Source organism: Mus musculus, chromosome 4, assembly GCF_000001635.26.
Source record: "Mus musculus strain C57BL/6J chromosome 4, GRCm38.p6 C57BL/6J".
NCBI classification, from domain to species: Eukaryota; Metazoa; Chordata; class Mammalia; order Rodentia; family Muridae; genus Mus; species Mus musculus.
The window spans coordinates 136,990,811-137,012,356 of NC_000070.6; the positions used below are offsets into that span (position 1 = coordinate 136,990,811).

Here is a 21,546-nt window from a genome sequence, read left to right on the forward strand (position 1 = left end):
GACTCTCAGGGAAGGAGCTCTCAGCCCACCTGCCGTGCTGTCTGACTCTCCTGTGCTACTTCAGAGTATACGGCTACAGCAAGGGAGGATGGAGAGGCCGTCAGGTGCCAGCCACCAATAGTGTGTCACGGTGTGTGTGTGTGTGTCTCTATTGGCTCCGTGAGAAAGGCAGGCAGCTGGGCCACCCCAAATAACTCAGTGAAACCAAATGGCACTTAGAAGAGAAATGCCAGGCAGGAGTGTGGTGCGGACACGGCAGCATTGCCCAACACAATGAACATTTAACTCAGGACAGCCAGGCTTGCTTCTTTAGCAAGAGCAGGGATAAAAACAGGATGAATGTGGAGATGGGGAGGGTAGAAAATGGAAGCTGGAGGGCTTGGTGGAATTGTCCCAGTGTCCTCTGAGCATGACAGTGAAGACATTCTCTCCCTCTAACATAATTTGCTTCTGCCAGCCAAACACTGTAAGGCGAGCTAAAGAGACAAGGAGACTGGCTGGGCAGAGAAGCAGGAAGCACAGCAATATGCTCAGAAGGGATTCTTGTTAAAGGACTGTGAGCGTTACAGAATTGGGAGGAGAGGGCCCCAAATGGGACCCTGCTCTGGCACAGTGATAGCTCTGCTATGACTGGCATAGGTCTCCTCAGTGCCAAGTGTGGCCTGAGGCAGTTGTTGTAGTACGTACTGTGGAAGGTGTGCAGGTGGATGGAGAGGCCGTTGGCTTGCCGGAAGCCCTTTCCACAGTCCCTACAGACATATGGCTTGTCCCCGGTGTGGGTCCTCACATGCCGGGATAGCTCGATCGACTGGGCGAACACGGCGTCACAGTACTGGCACGCGTACATTTTCCCTGCAAACGCACAGGAGTGAGTGAGAGCACATACCAAACTCATGGGCACTCCTGCAAACAGAGCCAACTAGAAAGCACACACCAGAGAAATGTCACTGGCAGGTGACATTACCTCAGGCAGTGTGGGATAAGTCTGAGGTAGCTCATCAAACGCACATACCTCACAAACACAGCCCCATCACAGTGCGGGTGAGCACAACTGGATGGGAACAAAGCTCCGGCCTCCAAGAGAGCCTGTCTGTTTATCAGGCTTCCACAGAGGAAGATACCCCCCTCACCCCCTTCCAGCAACAGAAAGGTCCTTCTGTCCAGAAATGTGACTTAGATCTTGCAAAGCACAGTTTGTTCTCCTTGCAAAACAACCTAGGCGACGGGAGACCCTGTCTCGCAACAGAACAAAGCAAATAACAACCAAATATCTAGTGTGGCTTCCCAGTACTACAAGGATGAGCTAGAGATCTGGAGGGGACAAAGCCTTCCGGTGACCCACTGCAGTGGTCACTGTGCTCTAGGGCATGAGCAAAGTTAGAAAATGGGATAAGCCAGCCAGGAGAACCAGTATCTGCCACCAGGCCCCCAGCTCCTTTCTCCCAGGCCAGGAAGCCGCCTTTGTGCAGAAGGGGCTCAGGACTAGCAAGCCCAAAGCTAGGTCCCATGCGGTTGGAGCAGGCAGCTTCGTTCTCATCTTTTCACTGGCTAGGCTCTAAAGTAAGATTTTGTACATACACATACATGCGTGCAAATACATACACACAGTGTGAATCCTAGCCGCTATCACTGTTACCTACTCTATGGTGGCTTGTAGCAAGAACCTGTGACTGGCCCCTTATAAGTCACTGCTGTGGCTGAGTCAAATGTCTTGTGATGACAGACTGTGCTAGCCTACCCAGGGAAGATATCCTAAAGGAATCCCAGCTATGAGGGAGGACAGAGTCCAGTAGGTGTAGAGGCTGGAGTGATATGGCCCAGAGTCAAGGCAGTACCTAGAAGCCGCACAGGTCAAGAACCAGGTCTCTCCTAGAGTCCCAAACTCTGATGACTCCATCTCTGATGAAACCCTTAGCTTTTAGGACCCTTTTAAAAATAAGTTCTAACTCCACAGTGGTAACAACATGTGTTATTTTAAGAAGAGACAACCAAAGTTCTTTCCTTGGCTTCTATGAAAACCCGGCAGGCCCTCGCCTTTGACAGCGAGACTGAACACTGCCTCCTAATGCCGACCTCATGATTCTGCCTCCAGCTCTCTCTGGTCCAAAGCTCACTTGCACTAAGAAGGGGTGTGGCCCTTCTTCCAGCTGTCCCTCTGGATTGCTCATGTCTCTGAGGGCATCCCTGATGGTGAGACCAGCGTACCCCACTCTGTTCTTCCCCACTGCTTCCATGTATTAGTCTCCACCACACAATGACCCTCTCTCCATTCTGTCACATGTCTGCTGTCCATCTTGCCACTGAAATGTAAGTGCCAATCATTTGTTTACAACAGCACTCAGGAGACCCACTCAGTACGTCTGTTTGTCTTTTCTTTTCTTTTCTTTAGGATTTTTGAGACAGGGTTTCTCTGTATAGCCCTGGCTGTCCTGGAACTCACTTGGTAGGCCAGGCTGGCCTCAAACTTGGAGATCTGCCTGCCTCAGCTTTCCAAGGGCTGAGATTAAAGGTGTGTGCCACCACTGCTTGGCAAGCAAGTGTTTCTTGAGGGCCTTCTGTTGCCAATCACTGTTCCAAGTTCCCTAAGAGACGAGCAGCCCCATCTTCCCAGAGCCTGTGCTCTACTGGGGCACTAACCAGGGCACTAAGTGAACTATGGTGCAGATGCCTGGCACATGGCACATGTGGAGAAAGCAGAGAAACAAGTGACAACAGTTTCCACTAAGGAGGCCAAAGAGCTCACAAGAAGGTGAGCCTGGAGCCGGGAAGAGGGGCAGAGCCGTCTGAAGGGAGGAGCCTAAGAAAGGGAACAGAAGCCCTGAAGGAAGAGCCTGAGGCTGATAAGGGCCCAACGCATGCAGAAGAGTGAGAGTGAACAGACGTGAAGAGAGCAGCACAGAGTGCAGTAAGGGACTGAGCACGGTTGGCCTTGCAGGCTGCAGGACTCACGCTGCCCCCTGACGACGAAAAGCCAGTGTGTTGAGCAGGGACATGGCTTGCCAAGCTTTTGCATTAAAGTGAAAGGCAGTGCTGAGCCAGAGAGACGACGAGACCAACCAGATAAGGCGGTGGGAGGCACGGCTACTCGCACCCAGGAGCTCCGAGCTCTTATCCAATGTCACTACACTGGTCCCCATCATGCTCTCCTCTACCCTCCTGGGATGCCTCTCTGGGATACACTGACAGCAATCTCAGCAGTCTCTGGCCCGCCCCACCCCCACCCCATCCCTCAGGCCAGCAGTTACAGAGATGGAAGGATCCAGGCTAGTCAGCTGGCACTCGGCACGGCCTGCTCACAGAAGTAATCCGTCAGGTCTTTCTCCTGCTTCTATCCTAAGGAAAAAAAAAATTCCCTGCTGTCTCTAACTCTGACCATAAGGTCCTAACGCTGCTCCAGCCAGCTCTCCAGGAACCCTCAGGGAAAGCTTTCTATACCTGCGCAAACACGGTTACCTCTGCTTTACCTCCCTACCCAGTGTGCCTGCCTCCACTCCCCCAGAGGCACTCTGCAGGAGAAGGAAGGGTGTCCCTCACCTTCCGAGTGCTTCTTCTTGGTGTGGTAAGCCAGGGCGGAGGCCTGCGTGAAGGTCATGAGGCAATGCTTGCACATGAACGGGCGGTCTCCGGTGTGCAGGCGCAGGTGGTTCTTCAGGGTAGAGTTGGCTGCAAACTTCGCCCCACATTCCTCACAGGAGAAAGGTTTCTCGTCGAAGTGCTCGGTCAGCTTGTGGTACTGCATGCCTAGGCAAGGGTACCAGACCCAGAAGAGACACTGCAGTCAGCCAGCGTGAGGAACCTGGCTGGAGGATGCTCAAACAAGCTGCCCTCGCCAGGCTCATGCTTCAGCCACAGGAGACCAGGCTACCCCAGCCTCAGCATCCTGCCATGACACTCACATGCCATTATTGGTCCACTTCTGGATTCCCAGTCATCTTAGCTTCACTCCTGGTTGAATCTGGCTCAGAGATTTTTAGCCTATCTTCCTCTCCACTCGCAAATGAGGAAACAAAACTCACTTTTTAAGTTTCATTAGGTTTACCTGACATCTGGGGCAAGGCAAAAAATGATTCTGATGTAATGCCTGGGGTTTCCATATCAATAAGTTTATCAATAAGTAAATGGGATGTGGGTACCCACAAGCCAGATGTTCAACATCTGGCTACAATTATTGTAATTGCCAGTGTGTGAGCGTGGTGCTAGGCACTTAGTTCTTCTATCTTCAGACTTCCTAACAGTACAGAAAGGTGTGGTGAGGAACCTCCCTAACAGTTGGGAGAGCAAAGTTCTGGGGGCCAATCCAGTGCCTGTGTTCTTCTCAGGATACCATCATACCTCTATGAAGCTGTCCTAGTGCTGAAGACATCCGCACTCAGGGTGCTCACACTGCCATGCCGGAACCCAAGCGACAGCATCTACAGCCATGGCTGCCTTCTAACATACCTGAGGCATGGGCAAACTCTCTTCCGCAGAGGTCACATGTCACTGGCAGCCGCTTCTTCTTCTTCTTGGGGGCATCGGGCTCCCCACCTGTGCCGCGGGCGTCCGGCTGCTGCTTCTCCAGCCCCTTCTCCGAGCCCTTGGTCTCGCTGCCCTCCTCGCTCTGCACCTGCCTGCTCTTGGCCACCCGGCAGCGCTTCATGTGCACCTTCAGACGGCAGTAGAAATGGAAGCTCTTATCACAGGCTTTGCAGACGAAGCTCTTCTTGGCAGAGTCTGGGGAGGCAGAAGTGTCTTTCTCCGGTTGCTCTGGCACGGGCCCAGGCTCTCCCTGCTCCTTTTGTTCATTGGCCTGGCAGTCTTCTCCGGTTGCCTTGGCCACTTCCTCCACTTTGTCCTTGGCTCCAGGGTGAAGGCCATCAGTCACCTTCCACCTCTCCTCTCCGCTTTCCTTGGTAAGGAAACCTGCGCAGGAGAAGACGCACAGCTCCAGGGCTCGGCTTCTATCATGCTTTGCAACTTCCCTAACACACCCTTAGAGGAGACTGGAGATTAACTAGGTCCTCAGGAAACTCAGAAGTCATATAGCTGTCATCTTTACTTCCCACTAAACACAAGTAGAGCCATGTCACACCTGCACTCCTGGCTGTTAGGTACCAAGAGCACACAAAAGGAGCAAATATCTTGAAGCACGGCATCCTCTTACAGCAACTGTTTCTTCTCCTCAATATAGAAAGTGCCCCGGGGTTTAGCAGGCCCTCAAACCCTGCTCCTTACCAACATGTGCCAACTCCTGCATCAGGGGCTGCAGGCCAGGGAAAGACTTGTGGACACTGCAGAGGAGGTGACAGACCACAGAGGCCGAGACAGATTTCTCCATGGCTTTGCTCAGCACCGCTCTCAGGGAGGCTTCAGGGCTCACTGTCTCGGAGGATATGCTCAGCATCTAAACGAAAACCAGACACCAAGCTTCGTTAACATCAGATTGTCTCCGTGATCTTCAACATCAGGGCAGAAACACTGAATTCTAGAAGACACAGCACCATCTTTAGGTGGTTTATATTTCTCTCTGAGACACGTAGAGAACCCTGTTTTTCAGAGGATAAGAAAATAAGCAAAATGCAAATGAGGGACGCACATACCAAGTTGTGCAGAGAACAAACGGAGGCACCATGTTTCCTGTAAGAACTGTGGCTCAGCACCAGGCACCTCCCAAAGAGCCTTTCTAGATGTGAGCACAGTAAGGCTGGGGGTCGGGGTAGAGGCTATAGGGTTCTAGAAGTGAGCCCGGGAAGAGGGGCTGTAAGATCCCAGAAGTGAGCACAGGAAGCCTGGGGGGAGGGGTAGAGGATTCTAGAAGTCACCACAGGAGGGGGATGGTGATGGGTGGGCTACAGCATTTGGCAGCAGCTGCTTCTGTAGAGATCAAGATAATTTTTCATAATATATAATTGTCTCCATGTCTAGAAGTAATTCTGCATGAAGAGTGGCTTCATATTTTTAGACACTTAGATGTACCCTTTTAAACATCATTTTCTTTCATAAAGAAACTCGGCGTTTTAAAGCAGGTTCAAATAGGGGCTTTAAAGAGGCCAGGAAAATGATTTCAAAGCTGTCCTCTTTCAGAATGCTGGAACTGTGGGCAGAGAGTCAGCACACACTGAGAAAATAAAGCAAGACCATCACAGATGGCCACATGGAACTTTCACTGCGGAAGACATTTTACTTTCGCTCGTTTCAAGTCTATCTAAATAAACCTGATGTCCCTGCAGGCAGGCAGGGGACTAATTAGTGAGGCTAAAACGATCAACTGCAGAGGCCCCAGCTCTGAAGTGTGTGGCACTCTGGAGAGAGGTGGGCAGATGAGCCTTGCCACTGGAGCTCTGTGGGAGCATGTGCTGCCTTCTTCCTGTCTGAGAGCCAGACTGAGGAGGGGCTGTCACCGGTGGGGATGGTTAGAAACCTGCCCTCTGTCTATGCGGATCAAAAGGACACCCCAGGTACATCTATAGTTTAATTTCATGTTCATTATCTTTCTCTGTTCCAGATGTACGTGACAGGATTTAGACATCTCTTAGTCTTCCTCAGCCCCCATGGAGATTTTTCTGGGATGCTGGTCAGTATGAGATGCCTCGCAGAAAATGAGCTGGCACTATTTGCTGCCCCATATGGGCAAAGCTTTGCTCTATCTATGTTTATCTTGGCTCTTCCAAGAAGTAGAAGAAAGCACACATTAAGACCAACTTCCTGCATCTGAGACTAGCTGCTTGGGAGAGTACAGTAGACACAGTCACCATTTCAGTTGTCCCAGCCATTCTAAGATGTGCCCTCTGGGGTTGGACACTGGGTTACCGCTTACTCACCATGAGAAACACAACCGTGCAAGCCCGAGCTTCTGTAAAGGGGATGACATCACCTGCCACTTAGGGCTGGAAAGCTAAAGGGCAAAGGTGCTGAAGGGCTAGTGGTGCAGTAGGCATGCTGCAGAGAAGGAAGACGGTGCCAGGCATCTACCCTGCAAAGTTCTACACAACTCCATGCCCCACAAACCTCCACCTGTCCTCGCTCCCCACCTCTTGCACGGTCTCTGCCAGGTGTTCTTCCTCTGAAGAAAGGCGCTCACACCCCGCTGTCTGCTGGATGGCTTCCCGGAGCAGCTTGCTGTGCCTCAGGATGGCTTCCAATACTGTGCTCTCTGGGGCAGTCACTGAAAGGAAGGGAAACTGGACACTCAGTCAAACCAGGGGCATTGTTTTCTCCTTTGCCTGTCCACTCTACTCTTCGCATCCATCATACAGCCCATCTGTCTCTTCACTTGGGCTAGGTGTGAGAATGGCTGCCAGCACTGTAGCCAGAGCACAGTAATACATAGTGACAGATGGCCGCACCCACATCCCTGACCACAACTGCTCACTTGCTTTTCCTCTGACACATAAGCCTCTGCCTGCATGACCTCCTGATGCTCCCACGCACGTGGGTGCTGTGCCACGTTTGAATCAGGATTCACCATCTAGCTCTTCAAATGCCACATTTCTGAACACACTCAAAATCTTTTCTTCCTGCCTTCCTCAAATACATAGCACCTTGGTCACCTACGGTCAACCCACTGTGAAGGAGAACACAGCAACTTATTTGCTGTGGTTCCTGAGGGGAGGGACATGGGTGGCAACCATAAGAGAGTCTTCTTACTTCCTGGGGGTCAACAGTTGCCTCTATAGGCAACAGCAAGGCAAAGGGAAGACAACTCACCTGCCCGGAAGAAAGCCCCAGCGCCGGGCTCCTTTCCTACTTCCTCCAAGAGCAGGTTCAGTGGGCGGGTCTCAGTCTCTTCAACTGCTAGCAGTAGTTGCCAAATGGCCGTTGCTGAGAGAGTCTGCCTTTCCAGAGCTGCCAACATCAGGGAACTGAAGCCACCCGAGCCAGAGCCCTGTTTCACGAGGGTCTGCATGACCTTCAAGGTGCAGCACAAACATAGGTGTAAAAGACTGATCCTGAGCTGCTGGCAAGACAGGTGAGCCTGTGTTCTGGGAGCAGAGGGCTTTTCAACTCAAATGGGCTTTGTGTGTCAGGAGTTGGGTATGGAGTCAGGGAAACAGCAGAGTAGTAGGAGGCTTATTTAACACACATCATGCCCTTGGTGTGACGTTTAACATATATTCACACAAAGTAATTTTAGCTGAATGGTGTGTGTGTGTGTGTGTGTGTGTGTGTCTGTGTGTGTGGATTTTGTATGGTTTGGTTTTTAGGCAGGATTTCCCTGTACATCTCAGGCTGGCACTGACCTTCTAATCCTCTTCCCTTAGTCTCCTCTGTGATGGGATCACAGGCATGTGCTACCAACCATGGATACAGACAGATTTCGTATCATTCTTTCTCATGAGTGCCGTTTTTTATAACTACAGAAATGGCGACTATTTAGGCCAGTGAGATGGCTGAGGTAGCAGCGGCGCTGGCCACCAAGTCTAATGACCTCAGCTTGATCCCTATAAGTTACCCGGTAAGAGAGGACTGACTCCTGCAAGCTGTTCACTCTACAAACTAAATAAACAAAACGTTAACATCAGAAACCGCATCTATTCTATTTGGCACTTTCCCTTAGAAAAGGAGTCACCTTCCAGTTCTCCTTCTTGGCATTTCCCAACATAGCTGTGTATATGTATTTATAGAAAATGGAAATGCGTGTGTATACATAGTCGTACCCCCCTCCTAGCCCCTCCCTGCTGCTCACCTCTCTGTCTCCAGGGGCTAAGCTTTGCATCCGTGAGATCACCTTCAGCAGCACCTGGTTGTCTATGAGAATCTCAGACAGGTTCTCATGGTACTTTCTCAACAGCTCAGCTCCGTAAGCATCAGGGCTAGGGGAGGCTGTAAGGACAGCATCAGAACAATAATGCTTGATGCAAAGGCAGCCGAGAGCTTCTAAGAAGACAAGAGTCACAGACAAGTGAGAGAGAACAGCAGCAATGAGCTGCTTCTACTGTGGAGCACAGTCCCGTGGCCAGCCTGGGGCTGCACACACAGGGTTCAGATCTCCTCTGGTCTACACAGACTCACCAGAGCTTCAGGGTCGTACAAACAGGCTAGTGGCTGGGAGAAGGCAGTGACTGCCCAGCAGGCGGGTAATGAGGACGCTGCATTTGTAAGCGGCTCTGGTGTACAGACTGTGTTCTTCATAATGCCCTGGTTTATAAAGGATCTATGTGGTGATCCCAAACACCAGCATCCCCAGCAAGGCAGCGTCCGGGAAGCTGAGTGCAGTCTGTTCAGATGCCCCTGAGCCCAACTGTCAGCTACTTTCTCAAGTCCCATTTCCTTAAAGGTAAAGAAAGTGCAGCAATCTGCGTGCCCCTTACTTTATATGTAGTTACGTTTTTACTTTCCTCTTTGACCCAGTAAATTCACTTCTGGAAACTAAGCCTAAAAAAATCCTGAAGGCAAAGGACTTCTGACACTGTGGAGCCTGATAATGGGACTGACTGTAAAGGCAGCAACTAATATCTGCTGATGGCCTACTATGTGCCAGGTCCTTCATTAAATGTCTAACAGGTGTTATTTCACAATAGCCACAAAAATAAATGTGACAATTTTTACACTCATTCCAGGGACAGTGGGGTTCATAAAGTGAAGCTGTGTGCTTAATATCAGACAGACATGGATGGCACGGTGGCCTCCAGTCTTCCCATTATACATCAGTCCAGGTCAGGGCACACGTAACACGCCATGCACAGCTTTATGATAAAAAAGTACACAGCCTTCAAAGGAGACTGGAGTTTTTAGAAATACAAGGGAATGTTTTGATACTGTTAAATGGAGCAACCATACAACTAAAAGATAAGGCAATCTATGGCCTTGACTTGGGGAGTAAGACAACAGCCTATTTTCTTCTCCATTTTGGGAGCTGCCCCACTGGGTGCGTAAGTATTATAATAAGCTGGGAAATGCTCCCCTGTTTCCCAGAAATCCATTTTTTTTTCTGAAAGCTATCTTGATCATATATACTCTGGGAAAAGGGCAAAGAAGTTCCAGCTGGGCTAAGAACTGAACTAGGATCACTCCCTTGAGCTAAGGGACACCACAGGTGGGGGTGGGGGAACTTGGGGACTGTAGCGCCCAGCTGGGAAGGGGACAATCAGGATTTGAACTCACATCCATCCACGCGGTCTGCTGGAATGCACACTGGCCTGGGCTCATCTGTCCATTCTGATTCACAGGAGACTCTGGCCAGGCCTGCAGGAGGAGGGCTCATTAATAAATCTAAACCACAGAGACCCTAGGAGGGAGCTTAATGGAGAAGAGTCCTCAGATTCCAACTGATCTGCGACAGTGAGCTTGCTTCGTAATGCCATTTCTTAACGTGTGTCTCATCTTCCCGGCATGGGGCCAGAAGGCAGCTTTAAGCTGTGATTTTCTGTACAGGCAACTCCTGTCCAGAGAGTGAACAATTAGCTAGTACCTGTGGTGCCGGCTGATCCCGCTCCTTTCTGCAAATTGTCCAGCAGGAGGTCCAGGTTTGGGAATGCTGTCCTCACAGCCTGGAGGAGTTTTACCAGACTCTTGGCAGGCAGGGTCTTCTCTTCAGTCACTCTGTGCAACAAATTCTCTATCATCTCCTTGGGTGTTCTGCCCTCACAGCAGCTCTGAATCACCTGCAGGGGCGTGCAATCAAGCAGACACCAGTTACTGCAATTCACAATGAATCTGACACACAGCCGGAAAAGCCAGCTAGAGAGTGGTATAGGATGCCCACCTCCAAACCCTCCCAAGTCAGTCTCTTGCCGGTGTGTGTGTGTGTGTGTGGGGGGGGGGGGGGGTGGTGTAACCATGGCTGCCCTAGCAGTCGACCTGGTTCCAGAGAGGAGGGAAGAAGGGAAGGAGTGATGGAAGAAGAACTGAATCAGGCACAGGAGACTCTTGCAGCCGTGACTGACTGGTAGTCAGGTTGTTTCTTTGTTTATACAGAACACAGTAGGCAGGGATAGATTCACATTGCTCCAAGGGATATAGATCAGATCATTTTTGTCCCCAGGCACATGTCTAACTTCCTCTTGTATGTCTGGGGTCCTAAGTTTAGTCATCATCGATAAACTGTGGTAGAACAGAGTTATCTTTTACAAATCATTTTCCCTCATCAACCCCATAACCCAACTTCTAAGAATCTAGAGGCATATTTTGCCAAAGCAAATATATATGGTAAATGACAGCCCGTTCTCAGGCTGACAGCTCTTGTAGTTTCAAGGGCACTAGACAGAAAGAAAATCTCCAAGCCAGCCTAGGCAGATTGCCATGTCCAGAGTGTGTATTATTAACTCTTAGTAGTCAGAGTGCCAACTGTCATTAGGCTCAAGAAAAATCCTCAGGCCAAAGCTGCTACAGTTATTATTTAATTTCTGGTATAATACAATATTTGTATTATATCTTCGTAGAATTTGTTTATATGTCTAATCTTTTGTTCCTTGGCTACAGGACACCACAATGGCCTTGTGTGAGCTCACTATTCTGAGGGAGGCCCTGACACCTCATTCTTTTATTATTTTTCCACGGCATTCTTTGTCCATCAGTATAAGCCCCTAGGTACGGCAGAGATAACTCCAGCCAACCTAGCTTTGTTGCTGTATCTTTCCCTGGAGGGGTATACCATGTGCTTATACGCCACATAACCGCCTGATCATACAGTAGGAAGGGGCTGGTCTGATCTGCTGACCTTTTGAAGTTGACTTTGTTCTGAGTATCTTGTTCCTGAGTAAGTACAGGGGCAGATGTTCCAAGAGTATCTTGAAGCCAGAGCCTCATAAGGGGATCTCTGGAGTTTTCATGTGAGTCACAACCTCCAAGGTGCAAGGAAGACCTTTAAATAGGCCAGAGAAGGCTATTTCCCTAGAAGCGGGAGGCGCAGTCTGCTCAGGACTTTGAGGAAACTCAGAAGCAATACTCCTGAGAGAAGGCATAAATGATTCATAAGAAAATTCCCATAACCTAATATCTCCAAGTTGCACAAATACGAAAATCTCCCCATGCACGCACGCACGCACACATGTATGCCGTGTGCTGCAATGAGGACCAGGGTGAAAGCCTTCGTGATGGAGATCATGTCATGAGGCTCAGCTTTGCTGCTCTTACTAAGCAGCTGTGCTACCTGTATGACTTTTGCTGTGCAGGTCCCTAGTACTGCTACTTGTCATAGTCCCTTCTCTATTCTGTTTTAAAACCTTACTCTCCAAAGAAATAGCTCCATGAAACTCTTCCCCAGTGGCAAGCCTGTGTGCAGTCCGTTGCCAACAGCTTGCACTGTTTGAAAACCATTTTAGAAACCGGACTGGCCTAGTACTTGTTATATAGCCCGGGCTGGCCTTGAACTCAAGGCAATTCTCTTGCTTCAGCCTCTCAAGTGCTACCTAGCTGAAAGCACCTCAGATCTGGCTGGTGTGATCCAGTAAGTAATGCATACCTGACCAGCTCTTTGGATTCTGTCTGCTTAAGATACTGAGACTAAGAAATGAGCACACACTTGTTATGGTTTATATATGCTCAGCTCAGGGAGTAGCACTATTAGAAGGTATGGCCCTGTTGGAGTAGGTGTGTCACTGTGGGTGTGGGCTTTAAGACCCTCACCCTAGCTGCCTGGAAGCCAGTACTCTGCTAGCAGCCTTCAGATGAAGATGTAGAGCTCTCTGTTCAGCCTGCACCATGCCTGCCTGGATGCTGCTATGCTCCCACCTTGATGATAATGGAACCTCTGAACCTGTAAGCCAGCCCCAATTAAATGTTGTCCTTATAAAAAGAGTTGCCTTGGTCATGGTGTCTGTTCACAGCAGTAAAACCCCAAGACAGCACTTAACACTATTAAAACACTTTTCTATCTCTGTTCCAAAGTCAATTCTGTTTATTTACTTCCACTTTATTGGAATACTTAAAAAGGTAAGAATAAGCTGTTCTTTCAAATTATTTGTCTTATAAAATCTTTCCTTTTGTTTGTGCAGACCGGCTTTACTGTGCGGCCTTGGCTGTCCTGGTCCTCACTCTGCAGCCCAGGTTGGCACAGGGAAATCCTCCTGCACCAGCCTACTGAGTACTAAAATTACAGTGTGTGCCCCTCAGCTTTGTGTGGTTTGTTTGTTTGTTTGTTTGTTTGGTTGGTTTTTGTTAAATTCTTTGTGTGCATACATGCTCATACTCCTGTGCTCTGTGTGTGTGTGTGTGTGTGTGTGTGTGCATGCGTGCGTGCACTGTTCATGCAAAGACATTGGGTGTCCTGTTCTATCAATTTTGACTTTGTATCTTGAGATGGGGTCTCCCACTGTAGCCAGATCTTGGCCTTGTCAGCCCTAGTGATGCTCTATGTGCCTGGGGCTCCCACTTCCCTTGCTCATTCTTGGTTTGTCAATGGATTTTCTGAGCAAAAAGGCCACAAGGCTCTCGTAAAAGTGTTGAACAACAACAATAAAAAAAAAACCATCACAGATACTTTCCTACTACCATACAACTATTTCTTCTTTTAAAAAAACTGTATTTACAATTTTATATGCATTGGTGTTTTGCCTGCATGTGTGTCTGTGTGAGGGTGTTGGATCACCTAGAACTGGGGTTACAGACAGCAGTGAGCTGCCATGTGGGTGCTAGGAGTAGAACCCAGGTCCCCTTGAAGAGCAGCCAGCACTCTCAACTGCTGAGCCACCTCTCCAGCCCAATAGAACTATTTCTTTTTTTCTTTTTTCTTTTTCTTTTCTTTCTTTCTTTCTTTCTTTCTTTCTTTCTTTCTTTCTTTCTTTCTTTCTTTCTTTCTTTCTTTTTTTTTTTTTTGAGACAGGATTTCTCTGTCCCTGGCTGTCATGGAACACACTCTGTAGACCAGGCTGGCCTTGAGAACTATTTCTTAATGGACCATGATTCAATATGCATAGCATGGCTCTTACGGAACCAGGAAATTAGGAGACTATTTCAATGTATTTATCCACAGCAACCAGTGACTGATCTGTGAGCCTTCCTCTGGGAAACGCCTGCTCTCAGGAGACAGTCAAGCAGATCTGTCATGCCAGCAGCTGCCATTATCAAATTAGCTACGTTCTAAAAGAATGAATTGAGCTTTAAAACCAGCCGTCTTTTCCTTGGATAAAGTCTATGGTAGATACTGACTAAATGAACCATAATTTAAAATTTAAGAGCTTGTATTTAAAACGTGTAGTGACCACAACACCACCCCTTCACTCTTAAGCAGCCTTCTGATGCCGAGTGAAGCAGCACAAAGGCCAGATGACCCAGCTGGGACCTCAGCGCTGCTTTTCGTGCTGGGCTGGGCTGGGTGACTTTGGGCAAGTTAAACGCATCTTAAAAGCTTGTTTTCTCCACTTGCAAATGAAGATAAGCAAACCAACTCCTTCACTGTCCTTCTGAGGATTCTGTGAGAGCTGCTGCTTACAGAGACCAGCATGACCATTAAGGACACATGTGTGCCTTCAGAAGCGACAGTGTGCTGCCATCGGCCACCTGCCATCTGCACAGTGGTGAGAATGCTCTCAATGTGCTCAGGCCGGAAGGCCCAGCAGAGCCTCAGCCTCAGTAAGGTCCCAGGAAGCAAACTTCAGGACACTGGAAGCCTTTAGTACATTGCTCAGCAGACTGCTAAGCAGCAAGCCCAAAGGCAGCTATAGCAACTGCTAAGCTTATGTCCTGAAGTAAGAAATTGTTGTTTCTCGGTTTTTACAGAAAGAAGTCAAGGCTTTTACAGATAAAGCTCAAAAAGCATAATTTGATAAAACAAGTTCTGATAGGCCTGGTACTCGTTCCCCATGGTGACAGGAGGCTGTGGCCTTGCACTCAATAGTCTCTTCTATAGTGGGTTGGACCGGGCTGCCTGCATCTCCCAGGAGCAGCAGCTATGGCTTCTATGACCCCAGCTTAAAAAGTGTTCCTGTGATTTGCAACTAATTTAAGTTCTGCTGCAGCTGTTTTGTCAAGAAAACTGAAAGTGACAGGGGAAAATGACAGCGTGGTCTATCCTGCAGCAGAGCACAGAGCTGGGGCTGGCTCTGCCTAAATGCTGCTTTAAAGCGCAAAGTCCACTTTCAGCCTGGCTCATCAGCGAAGGGCTGGGAGGAATAATCAATGAAATCTATCAATGGGGAATCTAGTGCAAGGAGCGACTTACTAAAAACGAGTGCCTAAGATCACCTCTGATCTGAAACCTTGGGAGGGAGCACCAGCTCACTCCCCATCACAGCAGCACTGTCTACGAAGCTTACAGAACTTGAATATATCATGATTTTTAAAATTCAATTTTGAGATTAGAAGCTGCCCCATCTGTCTGTCTGCCTGGATTTTCAACCTAAGATGACTCAGACAAATGGACCCAGCTCACTATGAACCCAGTGCTAACACACCAATGGTTCTGAAACATCTCTCTTGGGCATCTAAGATACTCTGGAGTTTAAGAAGCAATGCCACTAAAGTTCTCTCTCCCTACCCTTTCTTCTAGACAGACATATTTTTAGCACAAAGTTGAAATCGATAATACCACCAAATACAGTTATCTAGTTGCCCTGAGAACTCATGCCAGCAGTTTTATGAGGGTTTTAGCAGCTAGCTGTTGGGAGAATAAACTGGTGTGACCTTCCTGAAGGGCAATGTGACAATGCCTACAAAAACTTTTAAGCTCTATTCTAAAACTCCATTTAAAATTTACCCTAAGGAAATAATATTGAGGAGTTGGTAGAGCTCTGCCTGAAAGGATGTCCTCAGCAACATCATCTCCTAACACCAAAATATTGGCAACAAATGCCCAAGAGTAAGGAGTGAGCGAGGTGTGGGATGCTGTGGGACCAGAGCGGCGCTCCCCAGGCCACACCATAGAGAGAGAAACAGGGTAGCAAAGAAGGGCCATGAGTGGTCACTGCTCCCATCTCAGGATGCCAAGGACAGAGGGAAGTCCCTAGCAAGGTTCTCCCCACTTGCTTATTTTCCTCTTTATCTCTATATTAACCATGTACCATTTCTGTAAACAAGGAAAGCATCATAATTACAAATGTCCCTTAACATTCAACTCTTGTTACAGTTGCTTCTAGTAAAGTTAGAATCCCAGCCACGGTGGATCATCTGTCCACCCATCTGCCCAGGTGCCCTGTGTTGCAAAGTGCATGGTCGAAGCTATGGCAGGAAATGAATGGAGCATGGGTCAGGAACCTCAGAGCAGCCAAGGTGATTACTATGCAGGAGATATCAAAATATTGCAAGGCAAAAAGTGCCTCGTGCTGCACAGGCACTAGAAAAAGCTCTGCAGCGGTGGCTCGACACAGTTACCCTTTTTTCGGAATCTGGCAGGAATTCCTCCTTGGCTGTTTCCAGGAACTCCACAATAGGTCTGAGCTGTGTTACACACTGGATCAGGTCCTCTTTGTGTTCCAGTAGCAGAACAGACAAGGTCTTTCCCTCTCCTGCGCTCCCTGGGGGAGAAAGAATTAGAGACACACAAGAGAAGCTAGTCAATTTGAAGGAAATGACAGCGTGGTCTGTCGAGAGAGATCTAACAGAATAGTAAAGCGCTTCTGTGCACCTGAATGCAGAATCACTTTTGGAGAGGAAAATACTTTATTATTCTGTTTAAACTCTATGAAAGGAAAAATGTTTCATTTATCTGTGGAAATACAAAGCTTCGAAGCCAGCCAGAGGTTAACGTCTGGTAGGCAAGGCCACTGCTTTGTACCTAACCTGAACGAGAGCAACTTCAGCCTTTAAGTGCTGGCTGCGAACCAGTCACTTGAGGCCCTGCTTTGGACGTGCGGCTTTTTGAAAGGCAAGAAGACAACGACAGTCGCCTCAGCTTGTTGAGGTACCAGCCTAGATAACTGGGGCAGACGTGGAGCCTCACATGGCGCCTGTGCATATTTAACATGCAGCTTCTGGGATGGCAAAAGACCTATGCGAAAGCCACCAATGATACGCATTACTGGCTGGAGCTCTAAGCTGGGTCACCTAGGTGGCCAGAATGCCCTCCTACCTTCTGGTTGAATCTGAGACACTTTCTCTGCAGGTGTAGACTCCTGGTATAGTCTCACCAGAGACAGAGCCACCTGCACATCCAGGCTCCCATCGTGCACTTTGTCCAGAATTCTCTGGAACGCTGAACTGCCTCCTTCACTCGTGAGACATTCTATTATGGTCTGTGAACCAAGCACATACACACAGATTAATTGCCTCCAAGAACTCCTGTGTGGCGTGAGGGCTCTGACATCTTGACCCTCACACCTCTCCATTAATCTTTACCCATGGCACCAGCTTATAAACAGAGCAACTGAACCAGCTCCACCTCTGGGGACCACGCCCATCCTCCATCCTTCCCTAGGGTCCCACAGCCCTCCTCCTCCTCTGCACTGGACACACATGCTGTGACTGATTCATTACTGCTTTCTACACTGACACTTTTAGAAGGCAGCAATCTCGCTTCTAGGGCTCTACAGCCTCAGCAAGAAGCACAGCCTGGCACATAGTAGGTGTACAGGATATTTTTAACAAATGCAATGCACTTCTCACCTAATTATACCTTTCTGAATCTTATGACACTGGGTATTTCTCAGGCAAGGATATCTGAATTTCAAATGGAATGAACTGTCATTTTACTATTTGAGAATGCAATTAAAATCCGCGAGTTAGGAAAAAAGAACACTTTAAGTCATTTACATTCTGAATGATAGACTATTTAGAAAGACATGGGCCTTATTACATTTAGCTATACTCTGTAATAAGGCTAACAATGTGTTGGCTTATAGGTGCCAGCTGTCAGAGAACATGATTCTCATCGTAATTACCCCACGGTAACGCTGCTTCTATTTCAGAAAGGAAAGTGTCCAAGTTTCTTCTGGAACCAACACTCACCCACGGCCCGCCTTGCCCCTCAGCTCGTGCCCCCCTGACCCTTCAATAACACTTGGCACCCATCAGCCTTGGTATCACAGCTCCCTGGCATCAGTAACACTGAAGCACCATGGTTAGAAACCCGTGTTTGCGGCCAGACACTTTCAGCCTTCTCCCATCCCTATAACCAGAGCAGGATGTAAGACTGGCCTAAACATTGTTTTGATGAGACAGGGAACTGTCATACAGCCTGGCTGCCCCAGCCTCCTGTCAACTCTTGTTTCTTCCCCCAGACAATTCTGAAAAGAGGTTCCAATCTCCAGTTCTCTCTTGTGACCAGAACCACACAAGTCTGTGAGATATGCCTCAGCTCCAGGTCTCAGGGCCACAAGAAAAACCTTGAATATTTCAGATCACAGTAAAATATCAGCAACCCCAGTGGCAAAATCAACAAAACCAACATGCCTCTCTTTGGTCTGATAGAACATCTCTTGTGTAAATGGAGGAAAGAAGAGTTAATGAGAAGGCAGAGTTAATATTTCTATTTTAGCAAAAGTTTATTTTGAAAACCATAAGGTCACCAAAACATAATTTCATAATACAGTTGCATGTATACTTCTTAAATACATGAGGATTTCTTATGGTTTCTATTCATCTCCAAAAGTAAGCTTGGAGAAAACTTAGCTCGGTACTCTATCCTTTGGTGGCTCACAGCACTTGCTGCTCTTGCAGAGAGCCAGAGCTCAGTCTCCAGCATCCATGTTGGGACGCTCACAACTACCTGTAACTCTGGATCAAGGGGAGCCTGATGCCCTCTCCTGGCTCCTGCAGGCATCGGAACACACACTGCACATGTGTAGGCGCATACGCATTAAAAAAAAAAAAAAAACTACATAAAGATCTTACTATAGTAAATGATTTCCATTAACCTTAGGTAACAGATCTTCTACTTTAAAAACAATGAATGAGAAATAAAGACATCAGGTGAATGCTTAAACCCCATTTGGCCAAATTAATTCAACTTCTCATCTGTTTTGTTAGTTTGTCTACCATCTTTTTAGAACGCCCTTCACTGATAGTGGTAGGAACCTTGGGATCAAGAGCATGAGAAATAGTTCCCATTACTTCTGCATCCAGGCTCTGCACCCTTAGGCTGAACCACATGACTGACTTACTTCTCAAGAAGAGACTATGTCATAAGCAATAGGGTAAGCCCTTGGGAGGCGGGTTACTAGGCTTCTCTGTGTGGCCCCTGAGCACGGGTGTGCATCTACGTGACAGTGTAAGTGTAAACACGGACTTGCTCTGTGCACCTGCTGTCCTTCTCTACCTTGCTCTGGGAGATGCAAGCCACTATATTTGAACTGCCCTAGGAAGAGGTCCCTGGGAAGAAGGGACAGGTCCAATTGCAGCAGAGTGTCCTATGAAAGCACGCCTTCTGGAACCTGCTAAGGTCCTGGGGAGAACATAGAAGATACTGTGTCACTGAGCCTGGAGACAGCAGTAGCTAGCTGACACTCAGCTGCAGCCTTGTGAGATTCAAGTCAAAGACCAGCTAGGTGCTCCCCTGACTCCTGACCTGCAGAACCTGTGGGAATAGGTGCTCGCTATTTCCAGGCTGCTGAATGTTAACAGTGAACCTCACATAAGAAGAGGTAGCTAGCTCACAGTGGCTCTTCATGCCTAACACTCTGCTTCCTCTATTTTCCTTTCCTCCTCCCTCCCTTTCTTACTGATGTCACCCAGTCTTCTTACTGTATCCCAGGCCAGGCTGTTTCCTTTGTTCACCTATGGCTCTCTGAATAGTTCAAATTCTCTCAGGGCATCCACTGTGTCTGGCATTATCATCTGAGTTGAGGGGAATGGAGTTCCCACCATCGGTGGCTTCTGAAGGGCTTCTCATTATCCTCTCTGCTGTCTCTCCCTTTGCAGAACTACTGAGCGGTGAAATTAAAACATTTGTTAACTTCACTGCTCAGCAGTGGTGCTGGGTGACCACCTGGGAGGAGAAGCAGGAGTGGGCTGGTGAAGGGGCAGGAGGAGTCGGCAGCGCCTGAACAGGCCTGCTCGTCACTCCGGCACCGAGTGGGCATCCACATCAGAGCTGGCACTCCAGGTTTGCAGGCCTCCTGCAGTGCAGGCCACCCTTTCTGCAACAGCAGCTCGGCCTAGAGGGAATGCCAAGAGGGTGTCTTATACTGCACAGGGCTGCTACCATGTAGCAGAACTCAAAGATCCCAACTAAATACAACCTTGTCACCTTGACTCTTAAGGGGTCAATGGTATTCTATGTGATCTATTTTAGCAAAAGTTTATTTTGAAAACCATGAGGTCACCAAAACATAATTTCATAATACAGTTGCATGTATACTTCTTAAATACATGAGGATTTCTTATGGTTTCTATTCATCTCCAAAAGTAAGCTTGGAGAGAACTTAGCTCAGTACTCTATCCTTTCGTGGCTCACAGCACTTGCTGCTCTTGCAGAGAGCCAGAGCTCAGTCTCCAGCATCCATATGTTCACACAAGCAGTCAAAGTTACCAAGTGAAATATAGGTGTTTAATTCTCCTTCTATGACACAGTAAAACCATCCAATCTGTCCCTTCCCTCGGCCTTCTCACTGGACTAATGTGATTATCTCACCTGCTTCTGCCTCGGCTTTACACTTGCTTGGGTGAAGTTTGTGCACCTAGGCCCTCCCGTTCACACTGAGAGCCAGGGGACAGCAACGGCGGGGCTGGGTGTAGCTCTGGGGTAGTGCCTGCTTAGCATGTTTGGTCAGTAGCACCATAAATAAATGAAAACAAGCACAATACAGATCATAATAGTTCCACACCATCCTGGCCTGAGTGCAGACTTGCTGTGTACATCACTCCTCAAACTATCCCAGGATGCACTCCTGCCGCTCTAGATGAGCACGGGAGAGGCTGAGGAACTTGCTGAGGGTCATAGGGTAGCACACAGAGTAGTCTGAATGAAACACTGGACACATTAAATGCATCTAAACTGGATGCTACTGGACCTACCAGAACCAGCCACTGAACACTGAGTGGAGCACAGGCAATGCCAAGGCAATGCCATTCTTCTTAGTCTATGTGATGACTCTGGAGACTGGTACGCAGCAGGTGCTCACACCGCGTTTAACTGAACCTTTCCCTATTCCTGCAAGTCTTTCTGTAGCTGTGGGGACCAGCCTTGAGGAACAGTGGAGATCTGCAAAAATACCAGCTGCTTGCACCTCTCACGACCTGTGAAATGATCACCAGTCACTCGCTCTGAGAGTTACCCCAGCCAATGAGCACTGTCCTTCAGACACCAAAGAGTTGTGCCAGGGGACAAGGCAAAGCAGTGCCAGCCCTGAGAACCTTGGATTCTCTGAAGGGGAAACTAGCTTGCCTTTGCAATGCAGCTGAAGGAGAACAAACACTAGGTCTTCAGCTCTGGGAGTCTTTCTAGGACATAAAGTCTAAGTGAATCAGACAGCCCAGAAATCAATACTGGAAAAGTCAGCTCCTTGTTCTTGACAAAGATCGCTTTGCTATACATACAATTAATTAAAAGCAGGGACATGGCTAGGAATAAAGGAGGAAGACAATAAAAAGTTTTGGCACAAACTGAAGAACGTATGGGCTGGCTTGAATCACCCTTTATTCAGCCAGCAGTCACTGCCAGCTTTCTCTTATGGTAGTGGCTGTTTGACTGGGCACCGTCTGGCAGGAGATACTCACACCCCAGCCCCAGGAGAGCTGGCGTGAACAGTCCAGCTG

General features: G+C 48.3%; 1 protein-coding gene across 3 annotated transcripts in view; it reads right to left on the minus strand.

The window, feature by feature from the left end:
- The window catches only part of Zbtb40 (zinc finger and BTB domain containing 40), a 69,089-nt gene that overhangs the window by 11,079 nt on the left and 36,464 nt on the right, over window positions 1–21,546 (minus strand). For 2 of the 3 annotated variants that reach the window (XM_006538763.4, NM_198248.1), the window contains exons 4-14: window positions 16,925–17,087; window positions 16,228–16,370; window positions 10,391–10,583; window positions 10,084–10,164; window positions 8,666–8,802; window positions 7,687–7,888; window positions 7,011–7,144; window positions 5,215–5,383; window positions 4,441–4,902; window positions 3,535–3,741; window positions 688–852 (exon numbers count right to left, since the gene is read on the minus strand). In XM_006538763.4, coding sequence (XP_006538826.1) covers window positions 688–852; window positions 3,535–3,741; window positions 4,441–4,902; window positions 5,215–5,383; window positions 7,011–7,144; window positions 7,687–7,888; window positions 8,666–8,802; window positions 10,084–10,164; window positions 10,391–10,583; window positions 16,228–16,370; window positions 16,925–17,087 — 2,056 coding nt within the window. Of the gene's footprint in view, window positions 1–687; window positions 853–3,240; window positions 3,334–3,534; window positions 3,742–4,440; window positions 4,903–5,214; window positions 5,384–7,010; window positions 7,145–7,686; window positions 7,889–8,665; window positions 8,803–10,083; window positions 10,165–10,390; window positions 10,584–16,227; window positions 16,371–16,924; window positions 17,088–21,546 lie in introns of those variants that run through there. The other variant, XM_006538764.4, reaches the window with a different exon arrangement.